Consider the following 23674-nt stretch of genomic DNA (forward strand, 5'->3'; position numbering starts at 1 on the left):
ACTGTCCTACTAAAACATTTTTATTTTTTTCCCATCAACCTTCACATAACCTCAGCTGTTTCTATCGCCTGTTTACGTGGTATTTTGGAGTACAGATGGTGCCGGGTTGCCAACCATCTTCCGGGGCTGCAGCATGATCAAACATTAGCGAGAGAGGGGGGCTAGTGAAAGAGTGAGAGAAATGACAAACATCAACAGAGGGGATCCTAGGGGCAGCTAAAAATAGCACACAGAAAAAGGAGCAGGATAGAATGCAGGAACAATGAGGATGGAAACAGAACATGGGTTATTTTAAAGTGTTGAGAAAGATGAGGGGCATTTTTATCATAGCTGAATGAATTGAACCTTTGCTTTGTTTTAGGAGGTTTTCATTTATGCAAATGTAGGAATAATGAACTGAAATTTTATCTGCTCATTTAGGCATTTATTTTAACTTTTTAAAAAAAACTTTTTAAATTGATCTGAATCAATTAAAAAAATTAAAATTAAAAATACAAATACAAATACAAAAGATTTTTAAAGCCACCTTTAGATGGCCAGACTAACTTGCTTTAAAACACCACACTATATGGCAATTTAAATGATTACATTTTTTTATTTAAACTTTATTCATTTATGTAAGGCTACAGAGAAACCACTAAATTTGTAATGGTCACCTGGCAGCAGAGAGCAAAAGTAAAATTGTGCTGCAAACAGAAATGAAAAAAGATACTCCATTGCTCTCCATTGGCACAGCAACAATATTGGGGTAAATTACAATAAATGCAGTAGTTCATGAGTTCATGTTGAAAACAAGGCATGTTCCACTGTTATATCAAGTTACGCATTGCAACAGAGAAATTGCATTAGTGTACTACTATATTTTGTTCAAAAGCAGTTTAATTAGTCCGGAAAATCTAAATATTTTCACTGATATATTTTTAATAAATTCAAATGAAGCTAAGTGTCGTTCATAAAGAAATGTTTGCGTACTTGTGAGAAGGATCGTTAAAAAATAAAATAATAATAATAATCATAATATAATTAAGAAAAAAATACTAAAAAAAATAAATTGCATACATGTGTATTATTGTGCCTTTCGGTTTTCCGGCAAAGTGCTTCCAATATTTGGCTTCGGCCAAGAATGTTGCTTTCGGCACATCCCTAAAAATACATTTCAAGTGAGGTGATGTTCAAAGCGAAAGTGATACCAATGTAGTGGACCTCGTATGGCCGTAAAAACATTCCTTGTGAGACATAGACTTATAGAGACTTGTGCTCTAATGAGCTATCAATGTAGCCAACCACTTGTGGCCGTGAAAACACTCTTCGTGAGACAAAAACACGAGGAGGCTTGTGCTTTTTCGGCGAAGACGTTCAGCCCGCAACAACAACACAATCACACGTGCAGTCATCCCACTGCAACACCCAAATTGAAATGTTGTCAAGGGTTATAGACCAATAAGCAAGCAGAATTGTGTTATTGAAGCATGATGGCAAAGATTCTGACCAATAGGAGGTCAGGCTCACGGTGCAAAGCATTATGGGAAAGATTCTGACCAAAAGGGCAGCAGGATTTTACTGCGCGAATTTTAAAAGCAAGAAGTACATACCCATCTTTTACAGTAGGTAGTATATTTTGTGTTTTGAAAATTTTTCTGTAATATGAAGCGAAAAAAAGCGCCAAAAAACACAGAAGTGTTCTTATGTCGAGGTACCACTGTACAACACAACTGCCATGCTGATCGCAGGAATGCTCCTTACCATTAGCCAAGGTGTTTCAGACTTCAGAGAATATTATGGCAGTACAACAAACCAGCCTCGCAACTGCAGATCACCTTTAACAACACCAGCCAAGGACATCCACATCCAGCATGTTTCTAGACACGATCATCTGAAACAGGCCACCTGGATATCTGATAAATAGATCAGGTTGCAAGACAAAAATTGTGTTTGAGTGTGATGCATTGCAAATGGTGGTCAAGCCAGATATTTAGCCTCCTTGCCCTAAATTCTCAGATGAAAATGGTCCAAAAGTGAGTTTTCCGTTATAACTCGAAAGACTTTTGTCATCAAAACCAGAACAACCAAAATCCACTCAAAGATCAGGCCACTGAGGACTGCTTGGGTGGTAGTCTTGAAAACATGCCATTTCTAGGAAGGTTTTCTGACATCTTCACAAATTTAGAGAAGCTCTGAAAATGTTCCAGACCTGGATTAAATGTTTCTGTTCTTTTAAGGTATTAGATTGGGTTTAGGTTTTCAGTTGGTTTTCCAATTTCAAATTTCAACTATGTGACTAAAAGTGATGCCTCAGTCACACATAAGAAAGATTCAACTACAATACAATGAGCAACAGCGTTATTATCCAAAGTAATCCCCATCTCACACACACAAATTCTATAAAACTAGTGGAACCATTGAACCAGAATCCCAAAGATCCAGCGCCTAATGAATACCATTTACGAATGGGTCAACTTCTGTTACATACTGAAGCTGTCAGCTCAATCACATTTACTTCAGTCAGGCAAACTTTGTGAATGAGGGATGATGTGAATAACCGGTTCCTTTGCCTCCCTCTGATCCTGAAACCAACTGCACGCAAAACCCAAAATGTTTATAAATAAATAAAAGGAACAGATAGGCTTCCATTTTTAGCCTCTGACTAGCATTTAAAATAAGACCAACTCTCGAGCTTGAAGGATTCTAACGCAGAAAAATGAGCTCCAAATAGATCAATAGTTATATTAATCAAGCCTTATGTCATAAAAGAGTGTTTTGATAACAATTTAAGGGGTTGGTTAGCAGAATTTTCCAAAAAAATTACAAAACAGACTTACATGTTGACACTGTTAGAGTGTAAAATGTTGTTAACAACCAACTTATTTCATTTTTTAAAAATTCATTATTTATTGTATTTTATTCTATGTTTACAGCACCAGAGCTCTCTCAAATTCTCTCTCTGATCACTAGACAGATGGATCAGTTTAGTTTGCAACCCTGTAACTTAATCACAGTCTTTTACTCCATTTTAAATTCTTTGACAAACAGCTATAAAGTAATTCCATTCTGAAACTATGTCCGCAAATATAATCTGTATTTACTAATGGAAAAAAATAAGAGGCCCAAAGTGCACTGAGAAACATGACCCAGTTATATTAATGTAAGACAAACACCACACAACTATGCAGCAAGTCTAGACAATTTAGAAATAGTTCGTGTTACATCTCATAAAAACTATTGGCAAATAATAGAAATCTTTTTTTTTCTGTCAAATGTTGCACATGCAATAATAACATATCTATGTTAACTACAATATTTTATTTAAATAAACAACAACAAAAGGTAGCCAACATATTGCAGAATATACAGTGGGACAAATAAGTATTTGGTCAACCACTAATTGTGCAAGTTCTCCCACTTGAAAATATTAGAGAGGCCTGTAATTGTCAACATGGGTAAACCTCAACCATGAGAGACAGAATGTGGAAAAAAACAAATCGCATTGTTTGATTTTTAAAGAATTTATTTGCAAATCATGGTGGAAAATAAGTATTTGGTCAATACCAAAAGTTCATCTCAATACTTTGTTATGTACCCTTTGTTGGCAATAACGGAGGTCAAACGTTTTCTGTAACTCTTTGCAAGCTTTTCATAGACTGTTGCTGGTATTTTAGCCCATTCCTCCGTGCAGATCTCCTCTAGAGCAGTAATGTTATGAGGGTGTCGTTGAGCAGCATGGACTTTCAACTCCCTCCTCACCCAGTGGCGTCAAAATGATAACAAGAACGGTGAGCAAAAATCCCAGAACCACACGGGGGGACTGTCAGGAAAATCCATAATAACACCAGGAGTCTCGCCTCCCACCCATTGGGGATTAAATCATCAGGCCAGTCGTCCACACGGACGTCTCTAGAGTCTCTTTTACATGCGCATGGAAGAATGGAGTGAAACACACAAAGGATGCGTTCACAAGCAAACTTGGTTTATTTCCGCAATGCATTTTCCTTTAAAGCAACGTGGATACATATTCATGAAACAGAATAAACATTCAAACATGGCAATGGTCTATTGGTTATATTCAAATCAGGTAAAAGTGAGTGGCCCTCCTCTTCACTCGCCCTCCCCAGTCACATGTGTTTCTTCTCCTAGTGAGATAATGTCAAAATGTTTACAACAATGCTATCTCACTTTAAGCCGAGTACTTCAAGAAACACCATTTGTTCGAAGCAACATCGTAAACTTTTCCCCAGGGGAGGCTTTGAGTAGCCAGCCCACCACCCCCTCTTTACTGTGGAATGTGACCTGTGGCAATTTAAGGCACATAGTGAATACATGGGTTACAATTTAACAAAACCACTAACTAGGATAAATGCAATTCCCTTTTTCTTACTAATATTTCCCTAACAGGGACCTAGTGAATGACCTACAGAGAGCTGGGACCACAGTAACAAAGGCTACTATCAGTAACCAGTGTTTCCCACCAATGAACGAGACTGTGGCAGCCCACCACAGTCTCGTTTGGGCCCTAGTGTTGTATCGGTCGCGAACGATTTGTTCTTTTTGAACGAATTGTTTTGGTGAACGAGACCGAACTAATCATCATCTGCACTGATTCGTTCTATGAAGGTGGTGCTTGTTCGCTGAGTGGGAGGGCGTTGAGCAAGCGGCAGCGTCTTCTGACATCGCACACGACCAATCAGACGCCAGCCTCATCGCGGGCAGGGGAGGGAGCGGAAACAGAATCAGGGCGTTTGTCACTCACGTCCACGTGTGGCCAATAAGCAGCCAGCGTGCAGGCAGGGGGGCAAGACTGAGTTTTGTCACTTCCCGTTCAGTGACTCGGTCCTCCGGTTCCTGACCTAGCTTGCTGCTAACTTGATTTTCCAGTAATGACTATGCGGTGAACGAATCAGAAAATGAAAGGAAATGACTTTGTCACATATTTGTTAACGTGGAGCCTATCAAATGCTGCTCAAACAGACAAAAACACCACACAAATCTAGCGAGCATTGTTTAGAGTAGTACTTTTCTCAACAAACTCGTGACTGCCTATGACGACATACTATCAAATTTACAGTAATTTAAAACACGGGTAGCTACGAGGCAAGCAAAAGCTGAGCTGCGGTCGCGTGACGGCAGTGAAGCGGGCAGAGAACTGTCACTATATGGAGGCTTTATGGCAGCGATATTTACCTCATATGTGCACAGAAAGGCGGCACGGTGGCTGAGTGGTTAGCACGTCTGCCTCACAGTTCTGAGATCAAGGGTTCAATCCCGGGCTTCGGCCTTCCTGTGTGGAGTTTGCATGTTCTCCCCGTGCCTGCGTGGGTTTCCTCCGGGAACTCCGGTTTCCTCCCACATCCCAAAAACATGCATGGTAGGCTGATTGAACACTCTAAATTGTCCATAGGTGTGAGTGTGTGCGTGAATGGTTGTGTGTCTCCTTGTGCCCTGCGATTGGCTGGCAACCAATTCAGGGTGTCCCCTGCCTACTGCCCGAAGTTAGCTGGGATAGGCTCCAGCACCTCCGCGACCCTCGTGAGGAATAAGCGGCATGGAAAATGAATGAATGAATGTGCACAGAAAAAAATATTTAGTATGATCACCATAATACTGATTTGCAATGAAACTATATACATGTCAATTTTTTCCCGAGTGTTTTATTTTTTTTTTTCGTGTCAGCGTGTCGGGTGTTGGTTGGTTTGACAAATTATGTCAATCCGTCCATCATGTGCTACTCAAGCGCCCAAAAACAAAGCACGCGGACACGGGAGATGTCGCAATATGTCTACATTTTTCTTAACAGACTAATGAGAGTAGAAAGGCGACATCGTAAAGAGCTAACAATTATTTCTCGTCAGCATTTGACGATCTGAGATGCAGGGACGACAGGGGAGCTGACCGGATTATTTTATTTATTAATACCAGTGCAAAAAAACAATATGATCACCATAATACTGATTTGCAATGAACTACTACTACGAGCGACAGCGCGCGCGTGCGTGCGTGCACACACACAGACACACACGCCAACAGGTCGCGCTCATAGACGGGACTACGAGCCTGGTACACCAGACTCATAGCTGTGCTATGCAGGCATGAAAATCTCTCACCTTTCGGCGAAATTCGCCGTTTTGAAGTCAAAAAGGGCGACCTACGTGAATTGCGTAGATCCGAGGAGAAATTCTGTTTGGGAGGAGGGGGGGGTCGGGAGGTTTTATTTAATTATTATTATCATCATGTGATTAACTTAGTACGTAAACTGAGCACTTAAGAAATCGGTTCTTTAAAAAAGTGACACTTGGACAGTCAGCAAATCCTTCTAGATGCTTCGCTGACGAGAACCAATCATCGGCCCAAGCTGCGTTCCATTATTCCAAACGCGCGCACTCCTTACATGTACATGGGAGTGCTCGGAGAGCCTTTGGTTGCATTGCAAAGCTGCAAAAACAAAAAGCAGGCCTTATCCACACCGGGGCAGACCAGAGCGATACACCAGGCTTGAAAATGTACACACACACCCTACCCCGAGGGTCAGAGACCCTCCCACCACAGTCTCCTAAAATCCTGTGGGAAACACTGAGTAACACAATGCGCCGCCAGGGACTCAAATCCTGCACTGCCAGACGTGTCCCCCTGCTGAAGAAAGTACACATCCAGGCCCGTCTGCAGTTCGCTAGAAAGCATTTGGATGATCCAGAAGAGGACTGGGAGAATGTGTTATGGTCAGATGAAGCCAAAATAGAACTTTTTGGTGGAAACACAGGTTCTCGTGTTTGGAGGAAAAAGAATACTGAATTGCACCATACCCACTGTGAAGCATGGGGGTGGAAACATCATGCTTTGGGGCTGTTTTTCTGCAAAGGGACCAGGACGACTCATCTGTGTAAAGGAAAGAATGAATGGGCCATGTATCGAGAGATTTTGAGTGAAAATCTCCTTCCATCAGCAAGGGCATTGAAGATGAGACATGGCTGGGTCTTTCAGCATGACAATGATCCCAAACACACAGCCAGGGCAACAAAGGAGTGGCTTCGTAAGAAGCATTTCAAGGTCCTGGAGTGGCCTAGCCAGTCTCCAGATCTCAACCCCATAGAAAATCTTTGGAGGGAGTTGAAAGTCCGTGTTGCCCAACGACGGCCCCAAAACATCACTGCTCTAGAGGAGATCTGCATAGAGGAATGGGCCAAAATACCAGCAACAGTGTGTGAAAAGCTTGTGAAGAGTTACAGAAAATGTATTGACTCCGTTATTGCCGACAAAGGGTACATAACAAAGTATTGAGATCAACTTTTGATACTGACCAAATACTTATTTTCCACCATGATTTGCAAATGAATTATTCAAAAATCAAACAATGTGATTTTCTGTTTTTTTTTTTTTTCCAGATTCTGTCTCTCATGGTTGAGGTTTACCCATGTTGACAATTACAGGCCTCTCTAATATTTTCAAGTGGGAATACTTGCACAATTAGTGGTTGACTGAATACTTATTTGCCCCACTTTAGTGGTACACGTTTGCAAATTTTAATCACATACATTTTTAAATTGACAATAACATAAAAGGCGCCACGTAACAGTGGGGAAAAAAGAACATGTCATGTTCATTTTATAGATTGGTTAATTTTTACAGTGTGGTCTATCGAATCTGAATGCACCATTTGATTGTGAATTCAATTTTATTTGGTATCTTTATAGTGCCAAACACCTCATAAGTTGTAGTTTACGCACAGAGCAGTTCTAGAATGACACAAAACCACACAATAACGCTACGGAAGAATCTTGAAGGGTTGGCTTGCAAAAGGGGAGGAAGTAAGTGAATAATAAGAGCGAGGGAGAAGCAGAGAGGAATTTTAGCTGGGACAGGGAAGCAGTGTGCACCACCACACCAGCTGCATCAGCAAAAACAATGTCATGGTGACCAATAGCCCCATTGGCGTCAGTAGCGCAAGTGTGGCCATTTTAGGCTGCACCTCGAAACACAGGCGCCTATCATTGCTGAGGATAGACGTCCGCAACATATCACAAAGGAGGGAATCCCAACAGACAAAATTAACTGTATTTACATTGACCACATAGGTGGAAAATGAAAAAAAATAATTCTTTAAACCACATGTGCGGACACTCTTTTAATTTTACATCAATAAGGAAGGAAATGAGGTGAACAATGACTTTGTTGTATGCAAGAACTGTCTCACAAAAATAAGGTTTGCTGGAAAAACAATAAATATGCACGTCCACTTGCACCTGGTGACGAAGTGGTCACCGGATTTCTTTAGCAACAACCTACTATCACTGCTTGCTTTTATCACCTGAGGTAAGAAAGTTTTGCAAAGTAAATATTTTTTTTAATTTACAGGTATTTTTTTCGATGACATTTGGTGTTGAATAATATCAAATAAACCAGGACCTTAAATTGGCTGGAAATGACTATCAAACAAGCCTACATTAATTTGCTGATTTCTTTGATATTATTTGAGAACCACTTTCCATCTAATGTACTACAATAACTATTATTACTGCCATTTTCATACAATTAGTTATAAAAATGGTTTAAATAGCTTCCAAAATATATAAGGTGATGTGCATGTTTGTTGATTGATGTAGCCTCCATAAAATTAGTAATTATTGCATTTTTCAGTTCTATACATTCAATTAATATTTTTTTAATTGCCTCAATACTTCCAACACACACAAAAATCAGGATTTAAATTCAAAAGCTATTCAGTAGCTAATATTTTTTGTTTAATGTTGTTGTATTTAAGGTAAGGAAGAATGTGACTGTGTCCGACATCTCGAATGCTGAAGCAGATGGTGGAAGTGCTAATGCCACAGATTGTGCCAACAAAGGTCATATACGAAGAAAAGAGACCTGCCAATTCTATCATTGCCCCACTCCAAGCTTAACTGTTGGCTGACACCGACAGCACTGTTATTTTTTTTTTCTAAGATTTAAAATTTTAGAAATTAAGGGTGACATTCATCATGATCACTCCAAGAGATATCGGTGGTTGTGGTTTGTTCCCTCTATATGTGCAGGTACAAAATTGCAGTAGATTTATATTATTTTACAGCAATGTTGCACAGAAAAGGTGTAAGTGTTTAATGACTTAAACAGTATTTTTTGCTACTTTGAAATCTTTTCGTTTCAACAGTTGTATCGTACAATATCATATAAATGTCCTAACCAATATATCGATAATCGCTATATCACAATATCGTGAGATAATCGTTATCGTGAGCCTTGTATCGCGAATCGTATGGTATCGCGAGGTGCGCTAAGGTTTCCACTCCTATTTGTAACTGCTTTAATGTTATTTTATAAATTAATTTATTGACTGCCATTGGTGGCGATAGACTTAACTAGGAGGCCAAGCAGCGATCAAATGATCTGGTGAACCGAGTATTGCACAGAAGTTACAGAAGTTTAAGATTACCACTACACTAATACTTTGATGCTGTCCAAAACAACAAAAATTGATTTAAAGGAAATAGCCAGAGTGAGAATGAATGAGAACAATCACGGGCAATACTCGAAAGGAGGGCAATGCATGCATATGATTGACAGCTAAAGGTCTACTTTTATGGGCACGCTAACAAAATCCTTCAATCCAAAGACAGGCTATATGTTTCAACATTTTGGAGCTCTATTTTATACACTCGACAATATTTCTATTAGGGCTGTCAAACGATTAAAATTTTTAATCGAGTGAATTACATCTTAAAAATTAATTAATCGTAATTAATCGCAATTAATCGCAATTCAAACCATCTATCAAATATGCCATATTTTTCTGTAAATTATATATATTTTCTGTAAAATAAATTGTTGGAATGGAAAGATAAGACACAAGATGGATATATACATTCAACATACGGTACATAAGGACTGTAGTGGGCATTTCACTGTACTGTCATTTAAATCTGTCTATGCTGTCCTCACTCCGAAGCGTCTACTTTTTCCAAAGCTAGACAGCTAGTGAACGACGCCTTAATAATCAGACTTCTTCCTTTTTCATCTGATTTATTAATAAAATGGCCTCAAACCATTGTCCTCTTTAGACCGTCGTAAAACTACAAAAAAAAAAAGTACACAAGCATTGCATTAGCAACAACGTTAGCTTAGCACGCTATACAGGTTCACTAAACATAAACAAAAAGCGTCTCATACAAAAAATATAACATTTCGCTTACTAGCATAATATGTACATTCTTTACAACAACCATACTTACGGACAAATCTTGTCCAAGGATCATATAAGCACAACATTACAACATAGGCGTCAGCCCGAGACGTCGTGCAGCCATATTGAACTGGCAAGAAAACAATAAACCATGTCGCAAAGAGACCACAAGAGTTCGCTGACAGCACAAAAAGCCTTGCCGTAAAACTTACCAAAATGCAGAATACTGTCTGAGCGGGACATGTGCGTTAATTGCGTCAAATATTTTAACGTGATTAATTAAAAAAATTAATTACCGCGCGTTAACGCGATAGTTTTGACAGCCCTAATTTTTATCCATTTAAATTTGGCAGTATTGTTAATAATTCTCTTCTAAGTACCGTGTAGAAGTTGTGTGTTGTCGCCAATTTGTAGTTCACAATGATGAACGATAACTGCCAATTTTGTGTGAAACTCTAAAAAGCCATGGTGTATTGTCATGTCCAGCACTTGCTTTTGAAAAGAAAACAAACGCTTGAAGTCCAATCAACAGATACATGCGGCATTAGATCTGCCTTTGACTCGGTCTACCAGAAAATCGGATGAGTCTATGTGCAAAGTTTGTTTTCTTGCATTTTCAAACGAGACATTAGATCAATGGTCACCAAATTGTTTCAGTAAGGGGCTGTTTACATGGTGATGCTCCAAGAATATGAAAAATTCCAAAGTTACATTTGCATGTTTCCGTCTTGGTTCAGTCTCCATTCGAACAATGTCGCAATTCCGCGTTATAACGATGCAGTATTCAAGCCAGGCCCTAGAGGGCAGTCCAGTTTTCAAAGGCAATCAAAAATGATGCACTTCCTTCTTGACAACAACCCACTCAGCCCGGAATACAACATACCTGCCCACTCGCAGCAAAGGCGTTTTTTCCTCTTTTCTTTTTCCCCTCAACATTTTATTTAGCAGTTTTATTCACAATTTTTCTTTATATTTCTCTTAAAATTTCTCTCGTATTTCTAGTACGTTTGCTGTTTACAAGTTTAAATGATTGTATAACATTGCTCGTCAATGAATTTTTTTTTTTTTAAAAACCTCGAAGCAATGGCGTCCATGTGTTTTTCTATAGCTTCAAAAGGCACAAAAACACGAAATAGAATATATTTAAATGAAAAATATTATGAAAACAGCAAATTAAATTTTGAATGTTTACTAGCAGCGACTACGCATGCCCAAAATGATGTGTGCGAGTGCTGACGTCATCGGTGAGGGAGCGTTCCGTTTATATGGTTGCGGAGCAATCCCCGCAATTGAATCCTTCTGCTTTAGAGGCCGGAATCAAAAGTTTGCGTCTTCGCCTTCTGTTTTCGCCATGTAAAGGCGAGGCCATTCCGCAACACAATTGTTGCATCTTGGTGTCTCAGTGTCACCATGTAAATGGCCCAAAAGTTCATTCCAACTGAACAAGAGGACACCAAACAGGTGTCTTAAAAGTAGGAGTGGGAACCTCGTGGTACCTCACGATACGATACGATTTGCGATACAAAGCTCGCGATAACAATTATCTGACGATATGGCGATACAACGATTATCGATACATTGGTCAGGAAATCATTCCAGGGTATTCTACAAACAACTAATAAACAGAAGAACAAGCTTCTGCTGTGAATTGGAATGAGTTTATCACTAGTAGCATTCGTGAATTCGCTGCCACCCTCCCAGTTCAAATGGATTGGACGTCTATGGCCGTCAGTAGCAGCCAATGCCAGGCAATGAGGTAATTTTGGGCATTTAAGGTAATTTAGCTGTTGTTTTTCAGTTACTTCCTGTTGATTTTGGGGTATTTTATGTGTCACTTGTTGTTTATTTTGTGTTACAGAACAGGAAGTGACCTGGGAATCACCCAAATGAATAGTTAGTGACTCGAACTCAACAGGAAATGACCTGTAAATGCCCTAAAATGAACCGCAAGTGACCTGTAAATGCCCTGAAAATCGGACAGAATGACCGTGAATGCTCTGGTTTTGAATGAATGAACGTTCCCAGTCTAAATGGATTGGGCGTCGTGCACAGTCAATGCAGCCTTAGAGTTAACTCAGACACTATTATGGTGGAAGATTTTGGTAGCAACTTGTTGGTTCTTTTTATATTTTTTTATTTTCAACATTGACACCTTTTTAAAAACGATATCTCGATTCTTGGCAGGAGCATATCGATATCCTTTTGGGATACAAAGTGTTGCGATGTATCTCCATTTCGATATTTTGTCACACCCTTACTTAAAAGTGTAATCAATTGATTGCAGTCAGATGATGCTTGTTTCAGCAGGAAGCTCAACGGTTAAACTGTCTGCGCGGGATCAATCAGAACTTGGAATTCATAAATCGTTCATTCAGACAATTAATTGAACGATAATTCGATTAATCTGATAGATGTCACTTCTTTAAATTACCTTCACAATATACCTTGAAGTTGTTTTCGGCATGTTGTGTGTAGCAATGAAGACAAAATGGATGACTATTTCCTTCAACTATATCGTTTATCAAATTCGTTGGCAACCAATTTATTAATCGATTTAATCGATTAGTTGTTGCAACCTTTTTAAGAAGCTAGTTTAGACAGTAAGATGTCCGAAAAATGGCAAAAAATGTTAATTGTTGTTTTCTAAAGTAAAAGCAGATTTTTGTTCATGTGCTACTTTGACTTAACAAAAATATAATGAAGAAATCTGATAATATTTACAACCGAGAATATGTTATAATACAAGAATCTAGACAAGTTTAAGGTGAAGAAGGTCCTAAACAATTATTTGGTTAACAAAATAGCTGTTGATTAATCAATTAATTGTTTCTCCTCTAATGCCTTGTTTCAGTGTAATGCAGTAGCCTAATGCATGTGTATAACCTGTCGTTTCATTTCATGTGTTTGCCCCCCCCCCAAAAAAAAGGCTCTGTGCAGACCTTTATGTCAGGAAGTTACAGCAAGAATTTCTAGCCACTTCCACTCCTGCATATATAGTAATGGTAACTAACTACCAGTGTTGTCTACTGTAATCTGATAACTTTCTTTCAGTAACGAGCAATCTAACGCGTTAGTTTTTCCAAGCCAGTAATCTGATTAAAGTTAGTTTCCTCAGTAACTGTGCGTTACTATTTTGTTTTTGCCTCATACTGTATGTAGAATGAAGAATACTGTAGTCATGTACGAAGAGCATTTGAATAAAAAATACCGCATTTGAGTTTGGGAGTGACATCACATCTCACGTTTTCTCATCGGAAAAAAACGGGTCACGTGCAGTACCATGCTGTATGCGCGCTGTCTGGCACATAGCCTGGCTACCTATCAGGATGCTAACAGTAAAGGAGCCGGAGAGATACAACAAACGGCTGCATTTGCTCACTGGAGATACAGCCATTACTTCACATATCCGTCCAGTAAAGATGACAAAAATATCTCCGTGCGTTGCAAACTCTGCACTGGCTCAGATGGACTGTCGACCGCTATATACTCGAGATCCAATTCAAAAAGGAAGCACATGGAATTACAGCACAACGCGTCACGAAAAAAACTCAAAACAAGACGACAGGTGACGAGACAGCCAGCAACTAGCCTTTATAATATTTGTAATTGTGTACATTTTATAGTTAGAGTTTGTAATCGTAGGCGGAGTTTTACATTTGTGGGACTGGGGGGAGAAGCATGTTGAAGACTGAAACGAAAGTCAAAAGTTTGGACACACTTCATAATTTTTGCGTTTTATATATTTTCCCTGCTATTGTAAATTCTCACTGAAGACATCAAAACTATGAACGAACATGTGGAATGGCAAAAAAAGTGAAATAACTGAAAACAGGTTTTGTATTCTACATTCTTCAAAGTATCTACCTTTGAGGTGTCTCCAAACTTTTGGCCAATACTGTACAGTATATATATATATATATATATACAGTATATACATATATATATACACACAGTGCCTTGCAAAAGTATTCGGCCCCCTTGAATCTTGCAACCTTTCGCCACATTTCAGGCTTCAAACATAAAGATATGAAATTTAATTTTTTTTGTCAAGAATCAACAACGAGTGGGACACAATCGTGAAGTGGAACAACATTTATTGGATAATTTAAACTTTTTTAACAAATAAAAAACTAAAAAGTGGGGCGTGCAATATTATTCGGCCCCTTTACTTTCAGTGCAGCAAACTCACTCCAGAAGTTCAGTGAGGATCTCTGAATGATCCAATGTTGTCCTAAATGACCGATGATGATAAATAGAATCCACCTGTGTGTAATCAAGTCTCCGTATAAATGCACCTGCTCTGTGATAGTCTCAGGGTTCTGTTTAAAGTGCAGAGAGCATTATGAAAACCAAGGAACACACCAGGCAGGTCCGACATACTGTTGTGGAGAAGTTTAAAGCCGGATTTGGATACAAAAAGATTTCCCAAGATTTAAACATCTCAAGGAGCACTGTGCAAGCCATCATATTGAAATGGAAGGAGCATCAGACCACTGCAAATCTACCAAAACCCGGCCGTCCTTCCAAACTTTCTTCTCAAACAAGGAGAAAACTGATCAGAGATGCAGCCAAGAGGCCCATGATCACTCTGGGTGAACTGCAGAGATCTACAGCTGAGGTGGGAGAGTCTGTCCATAGGACAACAATCAGTCGTACACTGCACAAATCTGGCCTTTATGGAAGAGTGGCAAGAAGAAAGCCATTTCTCAAAGGTATCCATAAAAAGTCTCGTTTAAAGTTTGCCACAAGCAACCTGGGAGACACACCAAACATGTGGAAGAAGGTGCTCTGGTCAGATGAAACCAAAATTGAACTTTTTGGCCACAATGCAAAACGATATGTTTGGTGTAAAAGCAACACAGCTCATCACCCTGAACACACCATCCCCTCTGTCAAACATGGTGGTGGCAGCATCATGGTTTGGGCCAGCTTTTCTTCAGCAGGGACAGGGAAGATGGTTAAAATTGACGGGAAGATGGATGCAGCCAAATACAGGAACATTCTGGAAGAAAACCTGTTGGTATCTGCACAAGACCTGAGACTGGGACGGAGATTTATCTTCCAACAGGACAATGATCCAAAACATAAAGCCAAATCTACAATGGAATGGTTCAAAAATAAACGTATCCAGGTGTTAGAATGGCCAAGTCAAAGTCCAGACCTGAATCCAATCGAGAATCTGTGGAAAGAGCTGAAGACTGCTGTTCACAAACACTCTCCATCCGACCTCACTGAGCTCGAGCTGTTTTGCAAGGAAGAATGGGCAAGAATGTCAGTCTCTCCATGTGCAAAACTGATAGAAACATACCCCAAGCGACTTGCAGCTGTAATTGGAGCAAAAGGTGGCGCTACAAAGTATTAATGCAAGGGGGCCGAATAATATTGCACGCCCCACTTTTCAGTTTTTTATTTGTTAAAAAAGTTTAAATTATCCAATAAATGTTCTTCCACTTCACGACTGCGTCCCACTTGTTGTTGATTCTTGACAAAAAAATTAAATTTCATATCTTTATGTTTGAAGCCTGAAATGTGGCGAAAGGTTGCAAGATTCAAGGGGGCCGAATACTTTTGCAAGGCACTGTATATATATATATATATATATATATATATATATATATATACACATATACATATATATACACACACACACACACACACATCTTGATAATGTTCGAGTTCAATCAGCTGTTCAAGTTGTTGTTGGTAGCGTTTGAAAGCTTAGGTTTAAAGAAATTCTAAATATCCATCTTGCCTCCTCTGGTGTAGTTTTGGCTAAGCAAAGCAAAGGATAGTCTCAAGGTGCTAGTCACATGATCTGTTCGAAAAATGATTTTGACCCATTATGAAAACTACGTTGTAGGATTTTTGTTCATTTCATAAATTTTTGTTGTTTTATTGCTTTACAACTTTTATAGACAACATTTTAATGGCTAGGTCTTTATTTCAAAGGGGAAGTTCAGAATGTTTTACATTAGTCTTAATCTTCAAGTTGGCAGGGGTATAATTAAGTTGATTTGAAGTTGATTTGAACAAATTCCGTGCAGTTTGTCAGTTATTTGTTAGTTTTAAGGCTCCAGGATGGCTAAGCTAGGGCGAGTTAATGGTGGTTGAAATCAACTCCATCGACTAATTAAACCCCCGCTAACTCAAAGATTAAGCCTTATGTGAAAAACTCAATTACACGTGATGAAATGTTTCTGTTATTTTTATGTTGAGGCAGCAAAAGGAGAAAAATTGGTAAAAAAGTAACTGATAAGTTACTTTTAAAGTAACTTACTTTGATAATAACGTAATCAGTAAAGTAACTAGATTACTTATTTGAAGTGTAATCAGTAATTAAATTACTTTTTTAAGTAATCCGTGCCAACACTGCTAACTACTGTGGTAATTATAATAGTATACGTTTGTACATTTTTTTACTTTATTAAAAATATTGATAAGGGTGTTGTCTTTCCCTTTAAAGATAATTAAATGAAATGGATAAATTATGTGCTACACATATTAAAAAAGGAGTCTAGATTATGTGCTCCCAGAGAAACATAAATTGGTAATAAAGTACCTGTGAAAATTAAACCGAGTTAAACAAATGTTTTCTTTGAAAAAATAAACGACTGGTGATTTAACTATTTTTTTACGTAAGCGCTGCATTTTATTTTTTTAAGGTATGTTGAATCTTTATGAACACAGGACATTTCCCTGGCGAACTATCCATGATAACGATCAGAATTTAACACAATCTATTTGAATGATCAGATTTATGTAATCAATATAAAAAGCTAAACTAGTGAGGCTTTTTATTTTTAAAATCGAGGCCCTAATAAAAAGTCGGTAACCTCCTGTATAATACTACCCACGCATTCAGAGACAGTACCACATATGAATACATTGAAGAAAAGAAAGCTTTCGATATCAATAAACACCTACCTGCCCATTTGCCAAGTTTCGCGGGTGATACTAGCAGCCCATTGCCTAGCACCCACACTTTGAACCCGGCAAGCAGGCGGTACACGGTACACACCGACAGCCAGGCCGCGGTCACAGCACCGAGCCAGTACAGCGGCTTCTCCAGGGCCGGAAGCACAACATCTCCAATGGAAAACATATCTGCCCCAAAAAGCACTCCGTTTGTCTTTCCTAAAATATCGATGTATCCTACAAAGACGTTTCAGGAAAGAATTAATCAAAGTGCAAGAGCACTCGCACCGGTGAGATGGAACTTCCGCGTTGGTCGTGATCGGTGAGCGCCATTGGTTAAAAAAAAAAAAAAAAAATCTGGGTTGGCCTATCGATGATTGGCTATTTTTCTTCTTCTTTTACTTTTAGTAAGGATAAAGAAAACTATTTTTAATACTGCCATCTACTGCTCATCATGGCTACCTCAGCCAAATAGTGTCGGAGCCAATGAAGATGCGCTGACCATTTGAGATTGTGTTTGTTGATGCTGAATTAGTTAGAATTTAGGAATGTTATGGATGAAAAAAAAAATCTCTTCACCCTTTTAAAAATGACTATAATTTATATGTGTAATCATTTTAAATACAGTGGTGATCAAGTGGTATGGATACTGGATGGATGAACGGATGCGTGGCTGATGATCGGTGACGGTGAATGTGAGTTTTGTAGTAACAAATATTTCAATGTTATCATTATCATCAGAATTTAGTTTTAAAATTGATTTGGTGCATTATAGGTACTGAAAAAGTAAATTTTCCCATCACAAAAATATTTGTAATTACTAATTTATGTTTGTATATATATATATTTTTTTATTAATATTTTTTTTTCGCCGTTAAACAGCATTACAATTTTTATTTGGTTCATTCATTAATCTTCTGTACTGCTCATCCTTCTCAGGGGCGCTGGCGTGCTATATGGGCTAGGAGGCGGGAACACCTACAAGTGGTTGCCTGCCACTTGCAGGACCCATATAGACTGACAACCTTTCATACTAATAGTCACACCTATGATGAATTTAGAGTGTTCAATCAGCCTACAATGCATGTTTTGGGATGTTGGACGAAGCTGGAGTACCCAGCGAGAACCCACGGGTGCACTGGAAGAATTTGCAAACTCTACACAGGAAGGCCAGAGCCCGGGATTGAACACTTGATCTCAGAAACGTGAGGCAGACGTGCTAGCAACTTATCCACCCGTTCATTTGGTTGTTTATATAAAATATAAATCAGGTATACAGTATTCATCCATTTTCAACACTGCTTATTTTGTTTACAACGTGTTGGAGCCCATACTGTATAAATAAATGCATTGACTAAAACCTCATATGTTCAGAAAAGTTAAAGAATAAAAGCATATGAGTATTTTGCATACAGTGCGATGCTACATGTAATCTGCCCACTGTTAAATTAATATGTCTATTTTTATGTTGATTTTACTGGATTGAAATTTACAATTACAGCACGACTCGTTCAAGGTAATCATATTAAGTTAATTAATATTCAAATTTGTATTTATTTGTATATATATTTTTTAAATATAAAGTCTTAATGTTCAGACTTACAAAAATATCAATTTAGTAATATTTATTTGGCACTAAAATTTCCAAAATGCACTATATATAAAATAAGATTAAATATTTACCTTGGGTACACCCTGAACTGGTTGCGATCCAATCGCAGCGTAAAAATAATAAGAATTATAACAATAATTATTATTATCATTTATTCATTCACTTCAAAACTACTTAGCCTAAAATAATAAAACATCTCCCAATAATTCTTTAATTGAGTATAGCTTGTGAAACCAGCAACTGCAAGTAGATCTACACTGACAAAGACTATACACTATGCAGCCAAGTAGAGCAGACAGCATGGTTCTATAATGTGACCAAGAGCATTATATAAGAACATAGCATCTAAAAATAGAACTGCAGAAATGGTAAACAGGAGTATAAACTGTTTGCCTCTGAGCTTTCAGAGGAAACCTGAATGAAATTTAGATTGAAGCACCATCTCGCCCGTAAACACAACACTGCTGATCATTACCACAGGCAGCTTATAGGCACAGTATATGACAGCAACAGAATAATTATTGTAAGATACGTAATATGACTGATAAATCTTAGCTCACATTGTTTAACTCATTCTCGGCATGGCTTCCCAGTTGAAATGGATTTGACATCCATTTCTGAATGAGTAAATGAGACAAAACCTAAGCTCATTTGTTTTATATCAAGAAACCAGCATAATCGGCTCTATGTTTACAAACATTTTTTCTTTATTTCATTTTATTGTGGATTTCAATGAATTTAAAAAAAAGTGTACAATTTTGAGGGAAAATGTCTAAAATCTTTTTGACTAAAGACACCCCAGAATAAAGTCAATTCTTGTAAATACCATACAATTTTAAAGAACAATTCTGAAAAATATCAATAAAACACAATGTCTGAAGGCTTTTTCAAATCATTTATTTCTTTTACGTGTTTAAGGCATAGTGATGATCCAGTGTGTTACTAGAATTATCACACACACAATGCTGCCAGTTCTGGACTGGTATCAAGAATAAATACATGGTAAATTACACTTGAAAAAAAAAATGTTAGAAAGAAAAAGAAAGCAAGAAAGCAAGAAAGAAAGAAAGAAAGAAAGAAAGCAAGAAAGAAAGAAAGAAAGAAAGAAAGAAAGAAAGAAAGAAAGAAAGAAAGAAAGAAAATATCAAATGTGCTTTCATAATTGCGTAGTACTCTGAGAATTTACATTTCTTAATGTAATGTAATGTTTGTACATGTCAAATACAGTACAGGCCAATAATCTGGACATTTGGACACCTTCTCATTTGTGCGTTTTCTTTATTTTCATGACTATTTACTAAGGGTGTAACGGTACATGTATTTGTATTGAACCGTTTCGGTTCGGGGTCGTCGGTTCGGAACAGAGGTGTACCGAACAAGTTCCTAACGTAATGTAAGCCTTACTTTTCGAGGCTGTGAGTAGATCAGGTTACAGTTTCTTTGTGTAGATTATATTTACTCCGTCTTCTCTACTATAATGAGGACCAACACGGTAGGACAGTATAAGAAACGTCAACGGCGCGACAACGTGGCCGCCGCGAGAACGCAGTGAAACGCGGCCGTTGAAGTCAATCAGCCAATGCACACCAGTCGCAGTGCGGCCGCGTGTCAGAAGCGGCTCAACGCAGCGCACAAGAAAATAACCGCAGTTTATTATTTGACGCGAGAAGCGGCCCTCCTGCGTCAGTACATACTACTAGCTAGCATCCGGCAGACCGGAAGTCACTCGTGTAAAAACACGGTGGATCCGGTCGATTTTCAAACTAATATGCAATCGTAACTCACTTTTTTGAGTCCATCAGATCTCTTGAGTGGTAGATGGGGGCACAGTTGACTTGTCTTTGTTGATTTACTGCTGTCTTCTCTGCTATAATAATAACCAACACGGCCCTGTGGGCAATACAAAACCCTCCCACCACAACAAAACATGTAGGAACTAATATTCACATAGGAACTAAAGTTATACAACATAAAATGAAATATATCAATGAATACTACATCACATTTGTAAAATATAAACACATAATAAAATAAATCATAGCCCATTTAAATAAAATTAATTGAAATGAGCAAAAACACCTGTAATTAAATAATAAGATCCTGCTTACACAATTAAATTTATTAATTTCTGTGTGGCACTTTGAGAAAATCCACCAATAAAGCTTTTGAAAACCGTTCATAAGAAAAAAAAAAATGATTCATTGAGGCATTTCATTTGTAAAATATATGTTAAAACCTTTGTCATTGGGATTGCTTTTCTCTTTAGCACAGGACTTTTTTTTTTCTTCTTTCTTTGAGAAACAAAGCTGACCAATACGCGGGGTCTGAAAGGCAAATTGTTGTTGGATTATTATCTTTAAATAAACGCTACTTTTTGAGCAGAATTCTAGCTTTGTATAGGCTAATGTTCCTATTGTTGAAAGCACAAGTGTGTAATAAACAACTAGCACATTTAAATTTTGCATTTTGTTTTCTTACTGTACCGAAAATGAACCGAACCGTGACCTCAAAACCGAGGTACGTACCGAACCGAGATTTTTGTGTACCGTTACACCCCACTATTTACATTGTAAATTCTCACTGAAGGTAATAAAACTATGAATGAACATGTGTGGAATTATGTACTTAGCAAAAAAACTGAAATAACTAAAAACGTATAATATTCTAGTGTCTTTAAAGTAGCCACCCTTTGCTCTGATGAAGTTTTTTGCACACTCTTGCCATTCTCTTGATGAGATTCAAGAGGGAGTCACCTAAAATGGATTTCTACTTCACAGATATGCCTTTTCATGGTTGATTAGTGGAATTTATTTCTTTATCAATGGGGTTGGGACCTTCATTTGTGTTGCATTGAATGAGGTGAGTCCAAACCTTTGGCCTTTGCTGTACATTGTGACATTTTTATTTGCATTAAAGGTCTTTATTTTCATTTTATACCACATATATCAGTCAAAAAAAGGACTCTAGATGATAATTATGAGCCTTTTTCCTACATGCTCAGCATGGGTGGACTCGGGATGTGGTATACCTCCACCACAAGGAACATAGCAGAAAGAGAATTTACTGTAAATCAAACAGATTATATATGCACACCTCATACACCACATACTCACCAAGTGTGCAAATAATATTCGTTGCACTCATAAACACACATTTACAATACTGGCTCTGTCTGGTCTTTGCGTGGGATTCCATTTTCATATTACTGTATGTATATTTCTTATTTTATTCATTCATTCATTTTCCATACTGCTCATCCTCATTAGGGTCGCGGAGGTGCTGGAGCCTATCCCAGATAACTACGAGCAGTAGGCAGGGAACACCATGAATTGGTTTATTTATATCGGATAAAATATTTTGTGTGTTTCTCAGCCCCACTACTTACCTTTCGGGGTATTTCTATTTTATTCCAACAGGCGACCTTTTAAATGTTTGTGCGTCACTTCTTTTCCTCTTTGTTCTACTTACTTCATGGCAAACTGTCGGACAAGGGCAAAAACAACTACAGTTCACACAAACGCATTGCAACAAAATCTTAAATTACCTTTATATGGACACAATGCAATGAAATTGAAGATTCCTTATGTTGGACAAGGTGAAATGTGAAATCTTATTAAAATGCTTTCGAAAATGGAAAACACTGTATCTTATATTTTCATCACACGTCAGTTAAAAAAATCATACATTACTGTCAGTGTGGGATGAAAAGCAACTACGTACACATGTACGAGTCATCTTAATCCTGAAATGACAACTTCCATGCAAAAACCAAATGAGACTCAAATACGGATCAAGTTTATGTTTTCCTAAAGTAACATAACATTGTTTTTAAAAAAGTGTGATTTGTCAACATCAACAGTTAGGCATATATGTTCAGGAAAAGTGGCTACATCAAAAACAGCCATAAAATTCTGTCAACGAAGCAAATGTTACAGTTGCACTGTTGAGTGAGGATACGCTAAATCCCATGCTCATAAACAACAAACATTTGATATATGGTATATGTAATTGATTCAACATTAGGTATACTCTTTTAAAGATAGGTCATGTCCTTACATCGCTCTTTACAGCATTCACAATCTGAGCATCCACAGGTGTGAGTAGTATCAGCTGTATCATCTCCGAATGTGTGCAAGAGAACCTGTTTGACACAGTAAAACATCATATTTTAGCATTAAAGATGTTTCCAAAAGAGTATATAAACATTTTCACAACTTAGTCAAAAGTCAATTGTATATGCTGTGGACACAAGTTTGTGTCCAAGTGATTGATTACCGGTGTATTGTATTTGTAGCTATGTAATGATATTTGACACCCTCTATTTTCTTATCAGTAGTTAGAAGGGTTGGCATGATATCTGAAATTGTTTAGATTAGTTTAACAAGGACAATTTCAGAGCTCAATGCATGATAATGACATCCCAGCAATCCTTAGTATTAGGACTACAAAGTGTGCGCAATTGGACTACAATTGTGCGCAATTGATGAACAACAAGCAATTATGTGATGTTTTTTTTTTCCAAGTAAGTTTTTTTTTTCTTTTTTCTTTTAACATCTGTCTCACATCTGCTCTTTTGTCAAATTACACCACAACACAAATGTTAAATTTACATGATTTGGTACATCTTGTGTGTTAAACCTTTAAAAGCCATATACACAAACCCGCACACACCCCGACAAACCATTTAGGTACCATTTGAGGTAACAGAATGCTACTATAAAGGGTACTGCTGACTCTTAAGGCTGGTAGCATAATCGCCATTTTGGCTCAGGAAAGTGTACGAGGGGTAACTTGTATACACAGTATGGGGTACGATGGAGCAGATACCACATGTGTTTTATGCTGGTGTATAGTGATGTGTTTGAAAACGAGGTTCACATCCACCACAAATGCTTTTTGGGGTAAGGGCTTCCCACTTTCATGTATGCACAGCAAGCCCAGACCGCAAAAAGATTCGTGGCGGACAATTCCCAGATCCACTT

General features: G+C 38.0%; 1 protein-coding gene across 1 annotated transcript in view; it reads right to left on the bottom strand.

Annotated features, from left to right (window-relative positions):
* hsd17b12b (hydroxysteroid (17-beta) dehydrogenase 12b) overlaps positions 1–17418 on the bottom strand; it is a 38337-nt gene extending 20919 nt beyond the window's left edge. The window contains exon 1 of the mRNA XM_057849988.1: positions 17090–17418. Coding sequence (XP_057705971.1) covers positions 17090–17267 — 178 coding nt within the window. The 5' untranslated portion in view covers positions 17268–17418. The remainder of the gene's footprint in view (positions 1–17089) is intronic.
* Positions 17419–23674: the final 6256 nt, after the last annotated feature.

This window comes from Corythoichthys intestinalis, chromosome 1, assembly GCF_030265065.1.
Source record: "Corythoichthys intestinalis isolate RoL2023-P3 chromosome 1, ASM3026506v1, whole genome shotgun sequence".
Classification (NCBI taxonomy): domain Eukaryota; kingdom Metazoa; phylum Chordata; class Actinopteri; order Syngnathiformes; family Syngnathidae; genus Corythoichthys; species Corythoichthys intestinalis.